The 22,942-nt window shown below is 46.9% G+C and overlaps 1 protein-coding gene across 1 annotated transcript in view; it reads right to left on the reverse strand.

Annotated features, from left to right (window-relative positions):
• The window catches only part of LOC142758997 (vomeronasal type-2 receptor 26-like), a 42,467-nt gene extending 20,193 nt beyond the window's left edge, over positions 1–22,274 (reverse strand). The window contains exon 1 of the mRNA XM_075860770.1: positions 22,199–22,274. Coding sequence (XP_075716885.1) covers positions 22,199–22,234 — 36 coding nt within the window. The 5' untranslated portion in view covers positions 22,235–22,274. The remainder of the gene's footprint in view (positions 1–22,198) is intronic.
• Positions 22,275–22,942: the final 668 nt, after the last annotated feature.

Below are 22,942 nucleotides of genomic sequence, written 5' to 3' on the forward strand. Positions count from 1 at the left end.
TTTGCTTGGCCTATCACTTCTGTGTGACCTCTGAAAGGAAGATTACACATTGCTAGTGTTAATGTCACATTAATCACTCTGCCAAGCACTTGCCTCCAGAAGTTTTTTTGCTTTCTAATTTCCCTTTCGTTTTCTTCATCTACAGTACCGTGACTGCGCCACTGCTGCATCAACATGCAAGCATGAATGTGCTGCATGGAGCTTTCATGATAATGCACTGCCTGTGTTAGATGGGACCAATTTCTCATACCATTCACCCATGCTGAATTGTAGGCACCACAGGTACGATCAGCAAAAAGCCAACATGGTTCACAGTAGGCACAGTCTAGTTTTGGAGAATAGCACAACCATGAACGTTGGAGCAATACTCCAGCTTGTGTTCTCTTAGTGTAAAATGTATGGGAAAAACAACGTCCTCCCTGTTTTTGGTCTCGTGGAAATGTTATGAGTGGCCTACAAGACCCCTGAGAAATGATGAATCTCTTTGTTTGACTGTCTGTAAGCTCTGATGGGAAATTACCACGGTCTGTTGGAAATTTATCAGCAATTGTATCATGACCTTCATCATCTACAAATGTTTCATCCAGATATTCTCTGGAAGGTTCCTCACTCTGACTCTCTATAGTAACTGCTTCACAGGATTCGTTATTCGACGCTGTCTCTGAGCACTCTGCATTTTCTGAAGCCTCAGTAGATATATTTGGTAAGTTTTCATTCTCCTCACCCTGGCCACTTGCCTGTGCACTGCTTTCACATTCTTCTATAAAGCTGATCTGACCACTGTCACCAGAAGTGCTGCTGCAGGGGGCTGGTATCTCACTCTGTTCTTTCTCAGCCTGTTTAAGAAATGAACTAATTTTTGGTAGTTTAGCCGTCTGCGCTAACTCGTCCTTTCTTTGTCTGCGCTTTTGAGCACCACTTTTAGGTTTTGGGCCAGGCGCCATTCTGAAAAGTAGATGGTAATTTATGTTTACTATGTTATGAGTAAATATTATAGCCTATTTAACAAATATGATGTTATACCATGTTCACCTCTGCGTCAAGGTTTCCTTCATAAATGGAAACCATGGCACAGTGCCGGATTCATCAAATAACGGACACCAGCATTCCACCTCGGTGTCTGTCATTTTGACGGGAAAAATAACGCTGCATACAGCACTATTCTAGTAAAAATTACGGAATCTGCGATGGAGGCTCCGACACAGATGTGAGCACTGTGTTTGCACTTCATTCTTCATAGGTTGTCATGCCCTATATATAGCAGATTTGCTTTGCTGTGGATTTCATCTTTTGCAATGCAAAGGGGAAAAGCCATAAAAAATGCACATGGAACATGTAGCTGAACATTCCCTTTGTACTGGTGGGGGATGTACATTATCCACCATTTTTTCAGAAATGCTGCACTGGCATTGTTACAGGGGCATTCTGAATTGTATTTTTTAATGGCACCATTTTGGAGCCAAATATAGTTATACATCATGTATTGTATAACTTTTATATATATATATATATACAGTATATATATATTTTTTTTTTTTTTTTTGGGGGGGGATAATGGTTAAAAAAAAGTCCATTGTTTTGGGCTTTTTACGGGGTTTACCATAAAGTGTAAATAACATGTTGACTTTATTCTGCGCATCAGTATAATTACGGAAGTACCAAATTTATATACAGGTATTTTATTGTATGTTTTTTTTACTTTTGCACAATAAGAACTCTTTTAATTGTTTTTGTGTCGCCGCATTCAAAGACCCATAGCATTTTTATTTTACTGTTGACGGAGCTGTGTGAGGACTTGTTTTTTACAGGATAACTTGTAAATTAGTATTAGCACAAAAAAAATAAAAAATCTATAATGGTTCCATCGGAGTGTCCGTCATTTTACCTGACACAATAGCACAGCATGCTTAGTGAATAGGTTCCGTCGGGCACGGTCATGTAACGGAGATTGAATTCCGTTTTCTTGCTCCTCTGACGGAACAGGAAAACGGAATTCTGGACGCAAGTGTGAATCCAGTCTAAGGTCACACGTGGCAGCCATTGGGCGGGCGGATATATTTAGATCTCCATGCTTCAGCCAAGGGATCCCAAGCCTGGGAACTGCGGGGCATTTAATGACTGCAGCTTTGCTGCCCTGCTTACTGACTGACGTTAAGGCTTCTTCCTGCAGTGAGTGATCATCCAGTGCACACAAGACAGTGTAATAAATGACACTGTCTTGTGCACTGGAAAATGTACAACTACTGCAGTGTCAGTGCAATGATATTATTTACTATACATAAATATATATATACATACTGCCTCTCTCTCTCCATATACATACTGTCTGTCTGTAGCTGCTGTAAATATTGCAGCAGGGCTTCTCCACTCCACTAATGGCTCTCTGTGGCTGTGTGTCGCTGTCAGCTCTGCTCTGTCCACAAGTAGCCGAAGAACTGTGGAAGCGAGCAGCAGAGAGCAGAGCGCAAACTCCCCCCCCTCTCCAGCTGAACTGCGCCTTGCCGGCGCCACATTTCACAAGAACTGAACTGTGGCAGAGCGCAAAACTCCCCCCCCCTCCAGTTCAACAGCTGATCGGCGCCCTGCCGGCGAGCAGCTATGTGTAATACACGCTGCTCGCTCTGGCAACTAATATGCCACGGGGGACTGAACTGTCGCAAAACTCCCCCCCCCCCCGAACAGCTATGCAATACACGCTGCGCCACGGGGGGGGGGGGGGTGCTGATGGGCCCGTAGCTTCTGTCCACGGGCCTCCGACTCAGTGATAGGCCCAGCTACTGTCCACGGGGGGCCCGCTGATGGGCTCGCAGCTACTGTCCACGGCAGGGGCGTAGCTAGAGGCTCATGGGCCCCGATGCAAAAATTCTTACTGGGCCCCCCCCCCCCACCCCGCAAACTTCTCATGGCCGACGGTCCGCTTTCAGCTGCATCGCTGGGTCTCCTAAGTGACCCAACAATGCAGCACTAGCAGCCGGGGCGTCACTAAGGCTGGGTTCACACACACACTATTTACGGACGTAATTTGGGCGTTTTAGCATTGAATTACATCCGAAAATGCGGCTCAAAAGCGTCGGAAAACATCTGCCCATTCATTTGAATGGGTCTTACGATGTTCTGTGCCGATGGTCATTTTTTTTTACGCGCCGCTGTCGAAAGGCGGCGCGTAAAAAACTGCCTGTCACTTCTTCAGATGTAAATGGAGCCGTTTTCCATGGACTCCATGGAAAACCAGCTTCAATTACTTCCGTAGTGGACGCAGCAAAAGACGCCTGCACATGCCATTACGGCTGAAATTACGGTGCTGTTTTCTCCTGAAAACAGCACAGTAATTTCAGCCGTAACAGACGCTGCCGTGTGAACATACCCTCAGGGCTTAAAATGTCCGGGAAATAGCCCCAATACATATGTGTCCACCCAAAAAAAAGTGTGTGTATAGGAGACAGCATAGCATATCTATAGCACTACGACCCTATAAACTATGGATAGGATTAGATACAGTGGCTGAGCAGACAGTATCACACATGATAGGATTAGATACAGTGGCTCAGAAGGCAGTATCACACATGATAGGATTAGATACACAGCTCAGCAGACAGTATCACACATGATAGGATTAGATACAGTGGCCCAGCAGACAGTATCACACATGATAGGATTAGATACAGTGGCTCAGCAGACAGTACCACACATGATAGGATTAGATACAGTGGCTCAGCAGACAGTACCACACATGATAGGATTAGATACAGTGGCTCAGCAGACAGTATCACACATGATAGGATTAGATACAGTGGCTCAGCAGACAGTACCACACATTATAGGATTAGATACAGTGGCTCAGCAGACAGTATCACACATGATAGGATTAGATACAGTGGCTCAGCAGACAGTATCACACATGATCGGATTAGATATAGGGCCCAGCACAGTATCATACATGATTGGATTAGATACACAGCTCAGCAGACTGTATCACACATGATAGGATTAGATACAGGGCCCAGCTCGCTGACATTGCGGCTCCAGCGCTGGACCCAGGAAAGGTAAGAATAATAATTTTGCTTCTTTATGTGTTACTGATTATTTTTGTGTGTTTGTGTTTTTTTTACAGGTTCGGTTGTTGGACTTCGGATACGAGGACTTCAATGACGGCGTTTTTTTTATTCTCAATAAAATGGTTAATGAGGGTTGTGTTTTTATTTCAATAAAAAAAATTTCTATGTGCTTGTATCTTTTTAAACTTTATTATCACCGCCTTAGTAATGGCCGCTGGCTGATTGACAACCTCCATTACTAAGGCGAGGCTTAATGTTAGCCGGTGCAGAGTCTACACTAACCCCCATTATTACCCCGGTACCCACCGCCACCAGGGGTACTGGGAAGAGCCGGGTACAAACCAGTACCCGACCAGCTGTAGTGACGGGCAGGCACCGGGGTGGCCGCAGGCTGGTAGTATTAGGCTGGGGAAGGCCAAAAACAGTGGCCCTTCCCACCCTTGTAATGCTGCCTGCTGCTGCTGTGTTGTATCTGGCTGGTTATGAAAATTGGGGGGGACCCGACATCGTTCTTTCCAATTATTTTTTAAATGACGTGGCGTCCCCCCCATTTTCATAACCAGCCAGATACAATAAAGCAGCAGCAGCCTAGCATCACCAGGGTAGGAAGGGCCACTGTATCTGGCCTTTCCCCTCCTGATAATACCAGTCTGCGGCCACCCCAGTGGCCGACCATCACTACAGATGGTCAGGTACTGGATCGTACCCGGCTCTTCCCAGCACCCCTGGTGGCGGTGGGTACCGGGGTAATAAAGGGGGTTAGTGTTAGCCTCTGCACCGGCTAACACTAAGCCCTGCCTTAGCAATGGATGCTGTCAGTCAGCCGGCGGCCATTACTAAGGCGGTAGTAATATAGTTTAAAAAAAACCACAAAGACATAGAAAAAATATTTTATTGAAATAAAAAAAAAAAACACAACCCTCATTAACCATTTTATTAATAAAAAAAAAAGCTGTCATCGAAGTAGTCCTGGAATCCGCCGTAGTCCAACGACCGAACCTGTAAGAAAACACACAAAAAATGATTAGTAACACATGTGTTAGGGTATGTGCACACACACTAATTACGTCCGGAATTGACGGACGTATTTCGGCCGCAAGTACCGGACCGAACACACTGCAGGGAGCCGGGCTCCTAGCATCATAGTTATGTACGACGCTAGGAGTCCCTGCCTCGCTGCCGGACAACTGTCCGGTACTGAAAACATGATTACAGTACAGGACAGTTGTCCCACAGCGAGGCAGGGACTCCTAGCGTCGTACATAAGTACGACGCTAGGAGCCCGGCTCCCTGCAGTGTGTTCGGTCCGGTACTTGCGGCCGAAATACATCCGTCACTTACGGACGTAATTAGTGTCTGTGCACATACCCTAAGGCTTAGATACAGGGCCCATGTGTGATACTGTCTGTGGGACCCTGTATCTAAGCCTACCACAAGGTAGGCTTAGATACAGGGTCCAGCAGACAGTAATCTTATACAGTATAAGATTACTGTGTGCTGGGGCCCTGTATCTAAACCTACAGTGTGGTAGGCTTAGATACAGGGCCCAGCAGACAGGATCACGCATGGGCCATGTATCTAAGCCTACCATGTGATTGGCTTAGATACAGGGCCCAGCAGACAGCATCACACAATCTGTGATCCTGTCTCATGGGCCCCCTAAGCCTGCTACATCGTAGGCTTAGGGGTTGTGCAGTCCCTAAACATTGATGGCCTATCCTCAGGATAGGCCATCAATAGCTGATGTGTCGCCCGGGACCCGCAAATCAGCTGTTTTGAAGGGGCCGCAGCACTCGTACGAGAGCTGCTTCCCCTTCATTTCACTACTCGCCCACACTGTGAATCGCCGAAACCGATTCACAGTGTGACCGGAATGAAGTGACAGGAATGAAGGGGGGGAGCTCTCGTACGAGTGCTGCGGCCCCTTCAAAACAGCTGATTGGCGGGTCCCAGGAGTCGGACCCCGCCAGTCAGGGCTATCTTACCTTCCTCTTCGGCCGCGGCGGGAGTTCTGTAGTCTCGATGCTGTGCGCGGCGGCATAGCGCTGTGACGTCAGGACCTCCGCTGCGATCCGGAACCAGGAAGGTAAGTAAAGTATGTTACTATAGTAACAGGGGCCCGCGGCCCGAGTTACTATAGTAACTTTTTATTGATGTGGTGCGGGGGGCCGTGGGCCCCCCTGGCTTCGGGGCCCGGTCGCAATTGCGACCGCTGCGACCCCTATAGCTACGCCAGTGGTCCACGGGCCTCTGTCTCAGTCCTCAGCATCGCGCAGCTGAGAACTGAGTCGGCCAGCAGAGGAACGGGCCCCCTTCCCACGCGGGGCCCTTGTGCAGCTGCACCGGCTGCACATGCGGTATGTCCGCCCCTGGCTCTTACAGTAGAGGGTTCCATAGTGTGACTGCTCTTACAGTAGAGGTTCTATAGTGTGACAGCTTTTACAGTAGAGGTTCCATAGTGTGACAGCTTTTACAGTAGAGGCTCCATAGTGTGACTGATCTTACAGTAGAGGTTCCATAGTGTGACTGATCTTACAGTAGAGGCTCCATAGTGTGACTGCTCTTACAGTAGAGGCTCCATAGTGTGACAGCTTTTACAGTAGAGGCTCCAAAGTGTGACTGATCTTACAGTAGAGGTTCCATAGTGTGACAGCTTTTACAGTAGAGGTTCCATAGTGTGACAGCTTTTACAGTAGAGGCTCCATAGTGTGACTGATCTTACAGTAGAGGTTCCATAGTGTGACAGCTTTTACAGTAGAGGTTCCATAGTGTGACTGATCTTACAGTAGAGGCTCCATAGTGTGACTGCTCTTACAGTAGAGGTTCCATAGTGTGACTGATCTTACAGTAGAGGCTCCATAGTGTGACTGATCTTACAGTAGAGGTTCCATAGTATGACTGCTCTTACAGTAGAGGCTCCATAGTGTGACTGCTCTTACAGTAGAGGTTCCATAGTGTGACTGCTCTTACAGTAGAGGTTCCATAGTGTGACTGATCTTACAGTAGAGGTTCCATAGTGTGACTGCTCTTACAGTAGAGGTTCTATAGTGTGACAGCTTTTACAGTAGAGGTTCCATAGTGTGACAGCTTTTACAGTAGAGGCTCCATAGTGTGACTGATCTTACAGTAGAGGTTCCATAGTGTGACTGATCTTACAGTAGAGGCTCCATAGTGTGACTGCTCTTACAGTAGAGGCTCCATAGTGTGACAGCTTTTACAGTAGAGGCTCCAAAGTGTGACTGATCTTACAGTAGAGGTTCCATAGTGTGACAGCTTTTACAGTAGAGGTTCCATAGTGTGACAGCTTTTACAGTAGAGGCTCCATAGTGTGACTGATCTTACAGTAGAGGTTCCATAGTGTGACAGCTTTTACAGTAGAGGTTCCATAGTGTGACTGATCTTACAGTAGAGGCTCCATAGTGTGACTGCTCTTACAGTAGAGGTTCCATAGTGTGACTGATCTTACAGTAGAGGCTCCATAGTGTGACTGATCTTACAGTAGAGGTTCCATAGTATGACTGCTCTTACAGTAGAGGCTCCATAGTGTGACTGCTCTTACAGTAGAGGTTCCATAGTGTGACTGCTCTTACAGTAGAGGTTCCATAGTGTGACTGATCTTACAGTAGAGGTTCCATAGTGTGACTGATCTTACAGTAGAGGTTCCATAGTGTGACTGCTCTTACAGTAGAGGCTCCATAGTGTGACTGCTCTTACAGTAGAGGTTCCATAGTGTGACTGCTCTTACAGTAGAGGTTCCATAGTGTGACTGCTCTTACAGTAGAGGTTCCATAGTGTGACTGATCTTACAGTAGAGGCTCCATAGTGTGACTGCTCTTACAGTAGAGGTTCCATAGTGTGACTGATCTTACAGTAGAGGCTCCATAGTGTGACTGATCTTACAGTAGAGGCTCCATAGTGTGACTGCTCTTACAGTAGAGGTTCCATAGTGTGACTGATCTTACAGTAGAGGTTCCATAGTGTGACTGATCTTACAGTAGAGGGTCCATAGTGTGACTGCTCTTACAGTAGAGGCTCCATAGTGTGACCGCTCTTACAGTAGAGGCTCCATAGTGTGACTGATCTTACAGTAGAGGTTCCATAGTGTGACTGCTCTTACAGTAGAGGCTCCATAGTGTGACTGATCTTACAGTAGAGGCTCCATAGTGTGACTGCTCTTACAGTAGAGGTTCCATAGTGTGACTGATCTTACAGTAGAGGGTCCATAGTGTGACTGCTCTTACAGTAGAGGCTCCATAGTGTGACCGCTCTTACAGTAGAGGCTCCATAGTGTGACTGATCTTACAGTAGAGGGTCCATAGTGTGACTGCTCTTACAGTAGAGGCTCCATAGTGTGACCGCTCTTACAGTAGAGGCTCCATAGTGTGACTGATCTTACAGTAGAGGTTCCATAGTGTGACTGATCTTACAGTAGAGGCTCCATAGTGTGACTGCTCTTACAGTAGAGGTTCCATAGTGTGACTGATCTTACAGTAGAGGCTCCATAGTGTGACCGCTCTTACAGTAGAGGTTCCATAGTGTGACTGCTCTTACAGTAGAGGTTCCATAGTGTGACTGCTCTTACAGTAGAGGTTCCATAGTGTGACTGCTCTTACAGTAGAGGTTCCATAGTGTGACCGCTCTTACAGTAGAGGCTCCATAGTGTGACTGCTCTTACAGTAGAGGTTCCATAGTGTGACCGCTCTTACAGTAGAGGTTCCATAGTGTGACCGCTCTTACAGTAGAGGCTCCATAGTGTGACTGCTCTTACAGTAGAGGCTCCATAGTGTGACTGCTCTTACAGTAGAGGTTCCATAGTGTGACCGCTCTTACAGTAGAGGCTCCATAGTGTGACCGCTCTTACAGTAGAGGTTCCATAGTGTGACTGCTCTTACAGTAGAGGTTCCATAGTGTGGCTGCTCTTACAGTAGAGGCTCCATAGTGTGACTGCTCTTACAGTAGAGGCTCCATAGTGTGACTGCTCTTACAGTAGAGGTTCCATAGTGTGACTGATCTTATAGTAGAGGTTCCATAGTGTGACTGCTCTTACAGTAGAGGCTCCATAGTGTGACTGATCTTACAGTAGAGGTTCCATAGTGTGACTGCTCTTACAGTAGAGGCTCCATAGTGTGACCGCTCTTACAGTAGAGGGTTCCATAGTGTGACTGATCTTACAGTAGAGGGTTCCATAGTGTGACTGATCTTACAGTAGAGGTTCCATAGTGTGACTGATCTTACAGTAGAGGTTCCATAGTGTGACTGATCTTACAGTAGAGGTTCCATAGTGTGACCGCTCTTACAGTAGAGGCTCCATAGTGTGACTGATCTTACAGTAGAGGTTCCATAGTGTGACTGATCTTACAGTAGAGGCTCCATAGTGTGACTGCTCTTACAGTAGAGGTTCCATAGTGTGACTGCTCTTACAGTATAGGTTCCATAGTGTGACTGATCTTACAGTAGAGGTTCCATAGTGTGACTGATCTTACAGTAGAGGTTCCATAGTGTGACTGCTCTTACAGTAGAGTTTCCATAGTGTGACTGATCTTACAGTAGAGGCTCCATAGTGTGACCGCTCTTACAGTAGAGGTTCCATAGTGTGACTGCTCTTACAGTAGAGGTTCCATAGTGTGACTGCTCTTACAGTAGAGGTTCCATAGTGTGACTGCTCTTACAGTAGAGGTTCCATAGTGTGACCGCTCTTACAGTAGAGGCTCCATAGTGTGACTGCTCTTACAGTAGAGGTTCCATAGTGTGACCGCTCTTACAGTAGAGGTTCCATAGTGTGACCGCTCTTACAGTAGAGGCTCCATAGTGTGACTGCTCTTACAGTAGAGGCTCCATAGTGTGACTGCTCTTACAGTAGAGGTTCCATAGTGTGACCGCTCTTACAGTAGAGGCTCCATAGTGTGACCGCTCTTACAGTAGAGGTTCCATAGTGTGACTGCTCTTACAGTAGAGGTTCCATAGTGTGGCTGCTCTTACAGTAGAGGCTCCATAGTGTGACTGCTCTTACAGTAGAGGCTCCATAGTGTGACTGCTCTTACAGTAGAGGTTCCATAGTGTGACTGATCTTATAGTAGAGGTTCCATAGTGTGACTGCTCTTACAGTAGAGGCTCCATAGTGTGACTGATCTTACAGTAGAGGTTCCATAGTGTGACTGCTCTTACAGTAGAGGCTCCATAGTGTGACCGCTCTTACAGTAGAGGGTTCCATAGTGTGACTGATCTTACAGTAGAGGGTTCCATAGTGTGACTGATCTTACAGTAGAGGTTCCATAGTGTGACTGATCTTACAGTAGAGGTTCCATAGTGTGACTGATCTTACAGTAGAGGTTCCATAGTGTGACCGCTCTTACAGTAGAGGCTCCATAGTGTGACTGATCTTACAGTAGAGGTTCCATAGTGTGACTGATCTTACAGTAGAGGCTCCATAGTGTGACTGCTCTTACAGTAGAGGTTCCATAGTGTGACTGCTCTTACAGTATAGGTTCCATAGTGTGACTGATCTTACAGTAGAGGTTCCATAGTGTGACTGATCTTACAGTAGAGGTTCCATAGTGTGACTGCTCTTACAGTAGAGGTTCCATAGTGTGACTGATCTTACAGTAGAGGCTCCATAGTGTGACTGCTCTTATAGTAGAGGGTCCATAGTGTGACCGCTCTTACAGTAGAGGTTCCATAGTGTGACTGCTCTTACAGTAGAGGTTCCATAGTGTGACTGATCTTACAGTAGAGGTTCCATAGTGTGACCGCTCTTACAGTAGAAGGTTCCATAGTGTGACTGCTCTTACAGTAAATAATCCCCTTCTATGTTAGGGTATGTTCCTCCTTTCCTCTAGATTTAGTGCTCGCCCCCTTGTTGTAGTTTCAGTCCTGGGTATAAGAAGAAGATGAGAGATCTCTGCACAGACCTCTGATATATTAATATTTTTTTTTATAAACTAACCCTAATCTGAATAATCTTTCTGGTTACTGTAGCTCATCCTTTCAATGTTTTACATGAGTTGCCTTCCTTTGTACCGGTTCAAGCTCATTCTTGTGCACTGCTGCCCAAAACTGTATACGATATTCCATGCGCGGTCTGACTAGTGATTTATAAAGTAGTAATACTATGTTCTCGGCATGTACATCTATGACCCTTTTCTTGCACCTCATGATCTTATCTGCCTTGGCAGCGGCTGCCTGACACTGATAACTACAGTTCTGTTTACTGTCACTAAATCCTTTTTCCATGTCAGTGTTGCCCAGTGTTTTCCCATTTAGTATGTAATGGTGACATGTATTCTCCCTTCTCAAGTGCAGTACCCATCTGTGGTACCCCACTAGTAACTGTGATCCCCTCCAATACTGCCCCCTGTGCTCCCCACTAGTAACTGTAATGCCCTCCAATACTGACCCGTGTGGTACCCCACTAGTAACTGTGATCCCCTCCAATACTGACCCCTGTGGTACCCCGCTAGTAACTGTGATTACCTCCAATACTGACCCCTGTGGTCCTCACTAGTAACTGTGATCTCCTCTAATACTGCCATTTGTGGTCCTCACTAGTAACTGTAATCTCCTCCAATACTGTCCCCTGTGATACCCACTAGTAACTGTAATCACCTCCAATACTGCCTCCTGTGGTACCCCACTAGTAACTGTGAACCACTGCAATGCTGACCCCTGTGGTACCCTACTAGTAACTGTGATCACCTCCAATACTGCCCACTGTGGTACCCCACTAGTAACTCTGATCACCTCCAATACTGACCCCTGTGGTACCCCGCTAGTAACTGTGATCCCCTCTCATACTGATCCCTGTGGTAACCCCACTAGTAACTGCGATCCCCTCCAATACTGAACCCTGTGGTATCCCACTAGTAACAGTGACCCCTCCCATACTACCCCCTGTGGTGCACAGTAGTATTGTTCATGCCCTCGGATACTGGACACTTGTAACTTTGATCTATTTTGAGTTTGTAGCATTAATAACGACCCTTACTGTCACGGTGCGGGGTGTGGACCCACTGGGCCGTACCGTGTAGCGGGATAGAAGCTGGCCAACTTAGTACAAAGCAATGTCTATAGTCCAGAAAGGGTACCTGAGGCAATGCAGACAGTAGCAGTGGCACAACTTGCCTTTCACTGTAGATGGCACAGTAGATGCAGAGGAAGACACGACTTGTCTTTCACTGTAGATGGCACAATAGATGCAATGGAAGACACAACTTGACTTTCACTGTAGATGGCACAGAGACATGGAACGGAAGACACAACTTGACTTTCACTGTAGATGGCACAGAGACATGGAACGGAAGACACAACTTGACTTTCACTGTAGATGGCATAGAGACACGGTAGCACGGGATACAGGGTACAGGCAGCAGGAACGGGTAATACTGGGAACTGGAAAACACTAGGAGACCATTTGCAAGACAAAATTTAGGTATACAACAATGCTCAGGCAAGGATCAAGTGGACAGAGCCCTTTTTATAGTCCAGCAGCATTCTGGGCTAATTACAGATTAATAACAAACTGGATGCGTACTGGCCCTTTAAGGCCGTTCACGCGCGGGCGCACGTGCCCTGTGGGAAATACTCCCAGAACACGTAAGTGAGTGCCAGCGTCTCCCTGGAGGGAGATTCCGCCGAGAACACAGATGTCCATGGCCGGGGCCGTCAGAGGGTAAGTCTGAATGACGGCCCTCGGCCATAGAGATTACAGTATCCCCCACTCTTATGCCCCCTCTTCTTGGGATAAGAGCGGGAGAAAAATCTCTTCATGAGGACAGGAGCATCGATGTACTCTTCTGGCTCCCAAGACCTCTCCTCTGGACCAAATTCCCTCCAATCCACCAAATAAAACGTCCTTCCTCACACTTTCTTGGTGGCCAGGATCTCCCTCACTTCGAATGTCCCTGACGAACCGCCAGGAGCCACTGCGGAACTAGGAGTCCTGGAGTAGCGGTTCAGGACCACGGGCTTCAGCAAGGAGACATGGAAGGAGTGTGGGATCTTGAGGGTAAGACACAGGATTGATTTGTAGCAGAATCTCGAAGGGTCCGAGGAACCTTGTAGCAAATTTGCAAGATAGCACCCTCAGCCGGATATTCCTGGAAGACAGCCAGACCTTCGTACCTGGAAGAAACTGAGAAGGTTCTCATCTTCTAGTGTCTGCTTTTCTCTTCATGCGGTCCACCACCAGCAGAATAGAAGATCGTGTCTTTTGCCATATCTGCAGAAAGTCCCTGAAGGTAGACTCAACTGCAGGCACCTGGGACATAGTAGAGACAGGAAGAAGTATGCAAAGATGTTGGCCGTAGATGATGAAGAATGAACTGGAGGTGGTGGACTCACTAGTATGGTTATTATAGGAGAACTCAGCCCCTGGGAGCAGCTTCACCCAGTCATCATGTCATCTGGAGACAAAGTGCCGCAGATAGTTCTCCATAATCTGGTTAACCCTTTCAACTTGTCTATTGGACTGGGGATGATAAGCTGAGGAGAAGTCCAACTTTACACCGAGGAGGCCTCAGAGTGCTCTCCAGAACTTCGAGGTGAACTGGACCCCTCGATCCGAGACAATATGCAAAGGCAAGCCGTGCAGATGGATGTGTTGAATGAAGAGGTCGGCCAGACGAGCAGCAGGAGGCAGGCCAGTCGGGAACAAAATTAGCCATTTTAGAAAATCGATCCACCACCACCCAGATCATACTGCATCCCGCAGAGAGAGACAGATCTGTGACAAAGTTTATAGCAACATTCTGCCAGGGGGCATCGGGCACAGGCAGTGGTTGGAGCAGACCGGCTGGTCTGGAGTGGTCAACTTTGTTTGCTGCGCACACTGTACAAGAGGAGACAAAATCTATGACGTCTTTGGGCAGCGTGGGCCACCAGAACAGATGGGCAATTAGATCTTGGGTCTTACGGGCACCCGCGTGACCTGCCAGCTTGGAACTGTGAATCCAGCGAAGGATTCTTCCTCTGTCTGCCAGACGTACAAAAGTCCTTCCCGTAGGAATGTGTCTAACTTGCGGAGGGTTAACAGAATAGATGCAAGGAAGGGTCGATAATATTCTGTGGGGACTCCACAGTGTCCTCTGTTTCAAACGACCTAGACAAGGCATCGGCCCTCACATTATTGTCGGCAGGTCGGTAATAGAGTTCGAACAGGAACCGGGCAAAGAACAACGACCACCTGGCTTGACGAGGATTCAGCCATTGAGCCGTCTGTAGATAGGTCAGGTTCTTGTGGTTCGTGAAGACCAGAATCGGATGAGCTGCGCCTTCCAGTAGGTGTCTCCACTCCTGCAGAGCCAGCTTGATGGCCAGTAACTCCCAATCCCCAATCGAGTAGTTGCGCTCTGCGGGAGAAAACAGCTTAGAATAGTAATCACATACCACATTCTTGCCTTTCGAACCTCTCTGGTACAACTGTGAATCGGCACCAACAGAGGAAGCGTCCACCTCCAATGAAAACTGTAGGGATACATCAGGGTGATGAAGAATAGAGGCTGACGTGAAGGCCTTTTTAAGTTTTTAAATGCGACTTCTGCAGTCCACACCTTGGCATTCATGCCGTTTTTAGTGAGGGTAGAGATGAGGGCTGTTAATGAAGAGAAGTTGGGAATGAACAGCCGGTAGAAGTTGGTGTACCCCAGGATGTGTTGTATGGCACTTAAGCCTTGGGGGCGTGGCCATTCCAGGACAGCCTTTACCTTTTCAGGGTCCATTTTGAGACCCTGATCGGAGATGATATAGCCCAGGAAGGGTAGAGACTTCTTTTAAACACGCACTTCTCCAGCTTGGCATAAAGATAATAGATAATTCTCCCTTAATCGCAGCAACACCTGGAGGACATGACCCTGAAGAGTCACAAGATCTGGGGAAAAAAAATCTAAATGTCATCGACATACACCACAACACAGACATAGAGGAGATCACGAAAAATGTCATTGACAAATTCTTAAAACACCGCGGGGGCGTTACACAGGCCAAAAGGCATGACTAGATATTTGTAGTGTCCATCACGTGTATTAAATGCAGTCTTCCACTTGTCACCCTGATGAATCTGGATTAGATTGTAAGCCTACTGCAGGTCTTGCTTGGAATAGATTAATTGTCCCCCTTATGCGATCAAACAGTTCCGAAATGAAACACAATGGGTACCTGTTCTTCACAGTGATCTGGTTGAGGCCTCGGTAGTCAATGCAGGGTCGGAGGGATCCATCTTTCTTTTCGACAAAGAAAAACCCGGCTCTGGCCGGGGATGAGGATTTATGTATGAAGCCCCTCTCCAGATTCTCCTTAATGTAGGCTGACGTAGACTGGGTCTCAGGCAAGGAGAGAGGGTATACTCTACCACAAAGAGGGGACGAATCAGGAACCAAGTCGATAGGGCAATCATACGCTCGATGTGATGGCAATGTCTCTGCATTCTTCTTGTCGAAGACATCCGAGAACAAAGAGTAACAAGGAGGATACCCTGCCAATGACTGATGCGGAGGAGACTGAGACAGATGGACATGCACCAGACAGAGGTCAAGACACTTGGGACCCTAATGGAGAACCTCTCAAGAGTTCGAATCCAGGACTGGGGCGTGTAGACGGAGCGAAGGCAAACCCAGCAGCACGGGGTTGACGGCCTTGGGCAGGACAAACAGAGAGATGAGTTCACAGTGGAGAACCCCCACTTGGAGTCTTAACGGCTTGGTCACAGACAAAACTGGGTCAGGCAAAGGCAGTCCATCTACCGAGGCAACAATCAACGGCCTTTCCAGCAGAACAGTGGGCAACTGAAGAAGATCCACAAGGTCTCGGCAGATGAAATTGGCTGCAGAGACAAAGTCCAGGTAGGCAGAGACTGGATGGGGCCTCTCACCAGCGACGATGGTCATCGGAATGAACAGTTTGGAGGAGAGTTCTCTATTAAATGCAGTATCGCGCAGGGTTATCTCTGTTTTTTGGCTTCTGGGGACACAGACGCACTACATGGCCAGCGAGGCAGCAATATAAACAGAGTTCAGCGGTGCAACTGCGCTGTTTATCTTGAACGGACAGTTTAAGCCGATCCACCTGCATTATAACTTCGGGTGGAGCAGTAGAAGAAGGCAAGAGGGGTTTCTGGAAATTGGACACCAGTCTAGGAAGCCATCTCTCCTGTTGAATCTCTTGAGATCTCTCTCTAAGCCTTATGTCCACTCGAGTAGCCAGTAGAACCAGGTCACCCAAGGCAGCTGGTAGATCTCGAGCAGCAAGTTCGTCCTTGATCTAAGGAGATAGGCCATGCCAGAAGGATGCTACCAAAGCCTCATTGTTCCAGGATAGTTCTCCTGCCAAGGTCCGGTACTGGATGGTGTATTCACCCATGGAGGCGCCCTCCTGGCGAAGGGTAAAGATAGCAGTGGCTGCCGACGAGACTCGTCCAGGCTCCTCAAATACGGTTCGGAATAACCGGTCTCGGGTCTCAGGTCCCTGTCGTTCCCAGATTGGATTCGCTCACGCCAGGGCCTTGCCGACAAGTAGAGACATAATGAAGGCTATCCTGGCTCCGTCCAAATGAAATGCTTGTGCGTGCAGAATGAAGTGGATGTGGCATTGGTTCAGAAACCCCCTGCATGTACTTGCGTCTCCATGGAACAGAGGTGGCAATGGCAGCGAGAACCGAGGATCTGAAATGGAGCTGCCAGGAGGTGTAGCAGGAGGGTTGATAGGAGGAGCTTGAATAGGAGCAGAGAAGGAAGTAGCTAGCGCCCCTAGCTGCTGTGCCATGGAGTCTTCTGACACAAGAAGTTGATGCTGTCGTGCTCACAGATCATGCAGGTCCGCCTGCATGGCTTGGGAGGGTGACAAGCCCTTGAATTGACCAGCGGGGTTCATGACCTGAGCATGCTTTCGTGGCGTGGGGTGTGGACGCACTGGGCCATACCGCGTAGCAGGATAGCAGCTGGCCAACTAGGTACAAAACAATGTCTACAGTCCAGAGAGGGTACCTGAGCCAATGTAGACAGTAGCGGTGGCACAACTTGACTTTCACAGTAGATGCAGCGGAAGACACGACTTGACTTTCACTGTAGATGGCATAGAGACACGGTAGCACGGGATACAGGGTACAGGCAGCAGGAACGGGTAACACTGGGAACTGGAAAACATCAGGAGACCATTTGCAAGACAAACTTTAGGTATACAACAATGCTCAAGCAAGGTTCAAGTGGGCAGAGCCCTTTTTATAGTCCAGCAGCATTCTGGGCTAATTACAGATTAATAACAACTGGACACGTACTGGCCCTTTAAGGCCATGCACACGCGGGCGCGCGCGCCCTGCGGGAAACAGTGCCAGAACCCAAAAGTGAATGCCGGCGTCTCCCTGGTTGGAGATGCCGCCGATAACACAAATGTCCATGGTCGGGGCCGTCAGAGAGTAAGTCTGAACGACGGCCCTCGGTCATAGACGTTACACTTACTCACATTTCCCCCAGTCCCGGCATTCCCATGTTATGTACAAAACTTTTATGTGGCACAGGATCAAATGCTTTAGAAAAATCAACAAATATGACATCGAATGACTCCCCCGGTCCAGTCCAGAACTTCATAGAAGCTTCCTCATAAAAACCGATCAGATAAGTGTGACAGGACCGATCCCTCATAATCCCATGCTTATGTGGAGTTATATCTTTATTTTCATTCAGATACTCCAGAATAGCGTCTCTTAGGGTCTGTTCAAATTGTACTTTGCCCCTGTCAGTGTCCATATATGGACAGTCGCATCAGGGGATCCTCCATGATGGAAATCCCCTGACACAGCGTTGGCAATGCTGTGGCTGGGGATTCCCTTCAGGGAGTTACCCCTGACATCACCGTCCATATATTTCAGGGCCTCCTCCCGGAGGGAATCCCCGGCCACAGCGTCGGCAGTTCTATGGCCGGGGATTCCGCTGCTAGTGGGAGCTTCAGTGGGGGTGATGCTATCTACAGGGGGGCGCTATGTGGAACAATCTACAGGAGGCGCTGTGTGGCGCTATCTACAGAGGTCTGTGTGACATTATCTACAGGGGGTACTGTGGCATTATATACGAATGGCACTGTGGCAGTATCTACCGGGGGGTGTGTGGCACTATCGACAGGGGGTGTGTGGCACTATATACGGGGGGTTGCTCGATCTAAAAAGGGCACTGTGGCATTAGTTACAGGGGGTGTGGCACTGTATACAGAGGGCACTGTGGCACTAGCTACAGGGTGTGCGTGAAATTAAATACACAGGGGGGGTGGCACTACACCTCGTTCCAAATTATTATGCAAATGTTATTTTTCGCTGGTTTTCCTAAATAGACGATGCAAATGACAGTCAGTATAATCTTCAAGCCATCAACCGTTGGAGTATAATGCAAATTTAATTGAAGAAATCTCCTAATGATAACAGATTTTTTTTTAGAAGTAAAAAACTCAAAATGCACTGTTTCAAATTATTATGCACAACAGAGATCAAAACATTTTAAAGGTTGTAAAGAGAACTAAAATGGTCATTTGTTGAATTTGCATTATCAGGAGGTCATATTTACAGCAATCAAAATCTCTTTCAATCAAAAAAAACGTAACAGGCCAAGTTACATGTTACATAGGACCCCTTCTCTGATATCACCTCCACAATTCTTGCATCCATTGAATTTGTGAGTATTTGGACAGTTTCTGCTTGAATATCTTTGCAGGATGTCAGAATCGCCTCCCAGAGCTTCTGTTTTGATGTGAACTGCCTCCCACCCTCATAGGTATTTTGCTTGAGGATGCTCCAAAGGTTCTCAATAGGGTTGAGGTCAGGGAAACATGGGGGCCACACCATGAGTTTCTCTCCTTTTATACCCATAGCAGCCAATGACACAGAGGTATTCTTTGCAGCATGAGATGGTGCATTGTCATGCATGAAGATAATTTTGCTACAGAATGCATGGTTCTTCTTTTTGTACCACGGAAGAAAGTGGTCAGTGATAAACTCTACGTACTTTGCAGAGGTCATTTTCACACCGCCAGGGACCCTAAAGGGGCCTACCAGCTCTCTCCCCATGATTCCAGCCCAAAACATGACTCCGCCACCTCATACAGGGGGATGTTTTGCACTATCTACAGAGGACACTGTAGCATTATCTACAGGGGGTGTGTGGCACTATATACTGGGGGTGTGTGCCATTATATACGGGGGGGGGGTGGAACTATCTAAAGAGGGTACTGTGGCATTATCTGCAGGGGCTGTGTGGTACTGTATACAGAGGGCACTGTGGCATTAGCTACAGGGGGTGTGTGGAACTATATACAGGGGGTTGTGTGGCACTATCTACAGAGTGAACTTTGGCATTATCTACAGGGGGTCTGTGGCACTATATACAGAGGGCACTGCGTCATTATCTATAGAGGGCACTGTTTCATTATCTATACATGAAATTCATCTGTTTATAAACATTTGGCAAAAACGGAAAACACGGACACGGAACAGATACAAAACAGATGCAAAAAGTCAGTTAAAAACTGACCTAGATGGCTATTTTTAACGTCCGACACCCGAACCCTGTTGTGTGAATGGAAACAACAGCAAGCCCTGCATGGTGTGGGGTGGGTAGAAGGTGCGGGGTGGGATTGGGCAGCTGTAAAGGCGCCAAAAACTAGCTACTCCCTGAAGTTAGGGCTAGTGTTTGGCGTCTTTGCAGGCTCCCATGGCTGCTTCGAAGATCTGAGGTCAGTGGACAGCAGCTGCCTTCTGGGCTCTCCCTCTTGGCGCTGGCCTTGGTGCTGCCCTGAATATGACACACAGGACATTACAATTGATTTTGTGGCTCCTTGACAAAACATCCTATTGGAAGACAAGTGGAAGTTTATTATATGATGCTCACTACTTCCTAATTGCCCCCCAACCTGCACCTTTGTTATTCTTTCAGATTTATTGGTTTAAGGGGTTCCCCCGGAACTTTAATATTAAAGTTTTATACGTAAAGGGGTTGTCCGAGATACCATCATATTTTCAAAAAACCCCTTTAATGCATGTCATTTATTAATGTAAATACATTTGTAATATACTTAAATTTTCCAAACTGGCCCTGTTTTCAGATCCTGCCGTGGGGAACTTGACTGGTGACGTCACTCTCTGCACTGGCTCTGCCGCTTTGTTGATCTTGAATTCTTTGCCGGGTATATAACATGTCACTTGTGACGTGGTGTATATCGGTTTGCTCTGCTGTAACGCGCATGTGCGGCCCCTGCTGTTATCGCGAGAACAGCAGGGACCGCAAGAACAACAGTGACAGAACATGCGCGTTACGGGCTGTGAAGCAGAACAAGCCAATATACACCACGTGACAAGTGACGTGTTATATACCCGGCAAAGAATTTAAGATCAACAAAGCGGCAGAGCCAGTGCAGAGAGTGACGTCACCAGTCAAGTTCCCCATGGCAGGATCTGAAAACGGGGCCACTTTGAAAAATGTAAGTATATTACAAATGTATGTACATTTATAAATTACATGCATTAACCCCTTCCCCCTGCTGGCATTCTGGGCCCTAATGTCCAAGCCATTTTTTACATTTTTCCATTGTCACATTCGAAGAGCTGTAACTTTTTTATTTTTGCGTCGGCATAGCTGTATAAGGTCTTGTTTTTTGCGGGACGACTTGCAGTTTTTATTGGTACCATTTGAGAGTAGATGCGACTTTTTGATCACTTTCTATCACATTTTTTTTAAGTCAGGATTAACAGAAAACAGCAATTTTTCCATTGTTTTTTATTTTATTTTTTACGGCGTTCACAGTGCGGGTTAAATAATGTAACAGCTTTATAGTCGGGGTCGTTACGGACGCGGCGATACCAAATATGTGTAACTTTTTTGCTTTATTGTAGTTTTTTTTAATAGTAAAGCATTTTGTAAGGGGAAAAGCTGGGTTTTTCATTTATTTTTTTTCACTTTTTTTTTTAATTAACTTTATTAAACTTTTTTTACTTTTTTACTAGTCCCACTAGGGGACTTCCCTATCCTCCGATCGCTATTATAATACACTGCAATACTTTTGTATTGCAGTGTATTACTGCCTGTCCGTTTAAAACGGACAGGCATCTGCTAGGTCATGCCTGCGGCATGATCTAGCAGGCATTCGCTGCAGGCAGACCTGGGGGTCTTTATTAGACCCCCGGCTGCCATAGAAGACACAGACACTCGGCGATTTTATCGCCGGGTGTCGGTGGGAGAGAGAGGGAGCTCCCTCCCTCTCTCCAAAACCACTCAGATGCGGTGCTCGCTATTGTGCACCGCATCTGAAGGGTTAAACAGGTGAGATCGATACTAATATCGATCTCACCCGGCAGAGCAGGGACGCCCCCAGCCCTCAGCTGCCTCTGGCAGCTGACAGCAGGGAGATTTCACGGCTCCCTGCTCTGTTTACTTTATTCTAATGCAGCGCCGTAGAATGGCGGCGCTCTAGAATAAAGCCCACTAATGACCGCCGTAAAAAGACGTATCGGCGGTCATTAAGGGGTTAAAGGGATTTTTGAAAATATTATGGTATCTCGGACAACCCCTTTAAGATAGGTCAGCAATACCAAAACAGGTGGAGATCCAACTTTGTGCACCCCCACCCGATCAGCTGACTGAAAGGGCCGCAGCAACCAACAGTGTGGCCTATTCCCAGTTCACCATACACAGCGCCATACATGTCCATAACGACGGTGTCTAGGATTACACTACCGGTCCCATTCAGGTGAATAAGACTGGGCTGAAGAGAATTGCAATCCCAGGCAAAGCCAATACAGAATTTTATAGTGCTGTGCCTGATAAACAGTGAACGGGCTGTGGTGTTCATCGCCGCGGCCTCAACAGTCAGCTGGTCGGTTGGGGATCGGGAGTAAGACCCACACCAATCTTATATTAATTAATATACTAATAATACAAATTCATCAATGTTGTTTCATTTATAACCTATGGTAAGTGTGAAGATAGAATTGTAGAAGGAAAGCAAATACTCAAGATACTGGTGACTGAGCCAGAGAGATGAAGGATTGTAACCCAGATAGAGGACGGGAGAAAAGGGAGCGACTGTAGGGAGGATTAAAGATGTTTACTCATCGCAGACTATGAACAGCAAGAGGAAGAGAAGAGGAACTAGGACTAGGAGAAGTAGAGACCACCTACTTGTGAGTATCCGTATAATGCCAGTATCTGAGCCATGGACACGGTATTCACTGAACTGTGATCTCCAATAAAACCAGCTACCTTCCTCTGCCCGGTACAGGAATAATTTGGGACGGTCGTTCTCGGTCCTGATAAAATCTGGAGGACACTTTTCACAGCTTTCTTGCTATCGGAGCACGAGTCGTATACGTGATATCCCAGAGAGATATTAGGTAAAATTGTCTGATCTCGGTTAATTTCCTCAATGGCGAAACGGAAGGTCAGAAGATACTTGTAATACAGAGGCACGGGTCTGTGGAGATGATTGTAGACGGTTAGTAATGGAGTGAACTGGGGATGTTTGATCACATAAAAACATTAAACATAAAGAAAAAAGTTCATCTTGAGTTTCAAATAACTATAATACATTTGGGCATTTTCTAATATAGAATTACATAATACACAATGATACTGTATTAACCCTACACTGTCACTCTGAAGCAAAGCCAAGCAGGTGGTAGGAGCCATGACACATGGCAGAGCGCTGCAGAACCTCTCTTATAATGATTGATTGGAGTCTCATCTCCCCTATTCTCACTGATCTTTCTTCTGACATGTCTCTCTATTATGTCAGAAAGAGGAAATTGTGGCTTGTTACAGGGAAGATCCAAACCAATCTCCCTCAAATGCCAATGTGCTCTCCAATAATATAACCCGCTACGTTCTGAAAAAGGCCAAATATTCTCTTTAATCGAAAAATGTAAA

Source organism: Rhinoderma darwinii, chromosome 4 (assembly GCF_050947455.1).
Source record: "Rhinoderma darwinii isolate aRhiDar2 chromosome 4, aRhiDar2.hap1, whole genome shotgun sequence".
Taxonomy (NCBI): domain Eukaryota; kingdom Metazoa; phylum Chordata; class Amphibia; order Anura; family Rhinodermatidae; genus Rhinoderma; species Rhinoderma darwinii.